The 1,776-nt window shown below is 32.3% G+C and overlaps 1 protein-coding gene across 1 annotated transcript; it reads left to right on the top strand.

Moving 5' to 3' along the window:
• Positions 1–255: 255 nt before the first annotated feature.
• On the top strand, positions 256–1,497 carry VNE69_10066 (putative SP-containing protein; the record flags this gene model as incomplete). The annotated part of the gene is made up of 1 exon (XM_065474788.1): positions 256–1,497. One exon carries the CDS (start codon positions 256–258, stop codon positions 1,495–1,497), a length of 1,242 nt encoding a protein of 413 aa, XP_065330860.1.
• Between the last annotated feature and the right edge of the window lie 279 nt (positions 1,498–1,776).

Below are 1,776 nucleotides of genomic sequence, written 5' to 3'. Positions count from 1 at the left end.
TAAAAAAAAACTTTTACTTTATTTTATTTTTAAGTGCATACTTTATAAAGTTAGATACATGTCAAAATTTTCATAATCACATCAGAACGCCTGTCAAAAAAATCAATCGATTTTCCATTATCAAACTTTGTCCAAGAAATATAATCTTAATAATTGTAGTAGCAGTTTTTAATTTACATTTGATGACATACTTTCTAAAAAAATTCTCCTTTTTTTAAAAAGTATAAATAAAAAAAATTATATTAATCCCCAAAAATGAATATATTGTTCTTACTGAGTCTATCTTTAGCAAGCAAAACAGCAAGAAGACAAGCAAAAAAGGAGGCAGCTGGTAAGAGATCTAAGAGTATAAAAACTGTGGCACCATCAAAAGATAAACAACTAACTACTGGTAGTTCAGTCAACCCATCTACTGATCTTCCTGATATAACATCCGACAATAAACCAAAAGAAGAACAACAGAAAAAAGAAACAAGAAATTCTGCACAAAGGGGACCTGTTAGTAACTCAGAAGTTAAAGCAGAAGATGCAGTAAAGGACAAAATTTTTGTAATTGATCAAAATGGTAAAATTTACAGCGAAAAAGTGTCTAACACCCCCAAAAATATAGAAAACCAACCAACTGGAGATCAATCAGCTGGAAATGTCAATGTAGAGAAACAATCTACAGCAAACGAAAAGCCAGTTGGAACCAATGTGCCTGGTGTTAAAGAACTAGGAGAGCAAACTGAATTTTCTCAAAGTGTTACTGCACCTGATTCTTCAACAAATAAAGAACAGGGGGAAACTAAACAAACTTCATCTGGCGCTATCAATCAAGCTGCTGATAATGCCAAAAAAGAAGAAGTGAGTGGTTCAGAATCTTCTCAAAATGTTACTGCACCCGATTCTTCAACAAACAAAGAACAAGGGGAAAATAATCAAACTTCATCTGGCGCTATCGATAAAGCTGCGGATAATGCCAAAAAAGAAGAAGTGAGTGGTTCGGAATTTTCTTCCAAAAATGATGCATCTAACCCCGCCGTAGGAAATGCTGATAAAGATAAACCAATTACTACTTGTGGTCGAACAACTCAGGAAGACCCTACTGAAGAAATAAAAGGAAGTAACTCTGATGTTACTGAAAAAGAATTAAAGGATGCGACTGTCGAAGCTGTAAACCCAGATAATGGCCTTCAAGAGACTAAATCTTTAGATGTTTCTACTATTAGTGATAAAAATAAAAGCAGTGAAAGCAACGCAGATGAGAAGAATTTGACTAGTAAGAATGAAGAAAACAAATCTTTGAGTCCCTCGGCTAATGGCGGACCAATCCCTCCTATCAATGACGGCGGACCTAATCCACCTAAAAAAAATCCTGAACCCTCCAAAAATGATGATAATAAGCAGCCAAGTAAAGGCGACGATGGATATACCAACATGATTATTTGGGGCTTGCTGGCTTTGGGATTCGTTAATTCAGTGATGTTGATCACTATTTACGTAAAAATTAAATAAAGAAATTTAAGTTATTTGTGTATTAATAATCTTTATCTACAATCTATGTTCCCTAAAAAAACATCTTATAACATTTTTCTAAATCGGATAAAGTTATTGGGCACAAAGTCATGTTTTTTTATAATGAAAAATTAAGTATCTTTATAGTCTTCAATCACACCTTTTATAAAAACACACCTTTAATTATAAATAATATATAAAAATAGCTAAAAAACGAAAAAGTAAATTAACCGATGTTTATTATTAATGCTTAACTTTAAAATATAAAAACAAAATGAC

This window comes from Vairimorpha necatrix, chromosome 10 (genome assembly GCF_036630325.1).
Source record: "Vairimorpha necatrix chromosome 10, complete sequence".
Taxonomy (NCBI): domain Eukaryota; kingdom Fungi; phylum Microsporidia; family Nosematidae; genus Vairimorpha; species Vairimorpha necatrix.
Note: the sequence above shows the minus strand (reverse complement) of the source record. Positions and strands in the feature narration are given on the sequence as shown.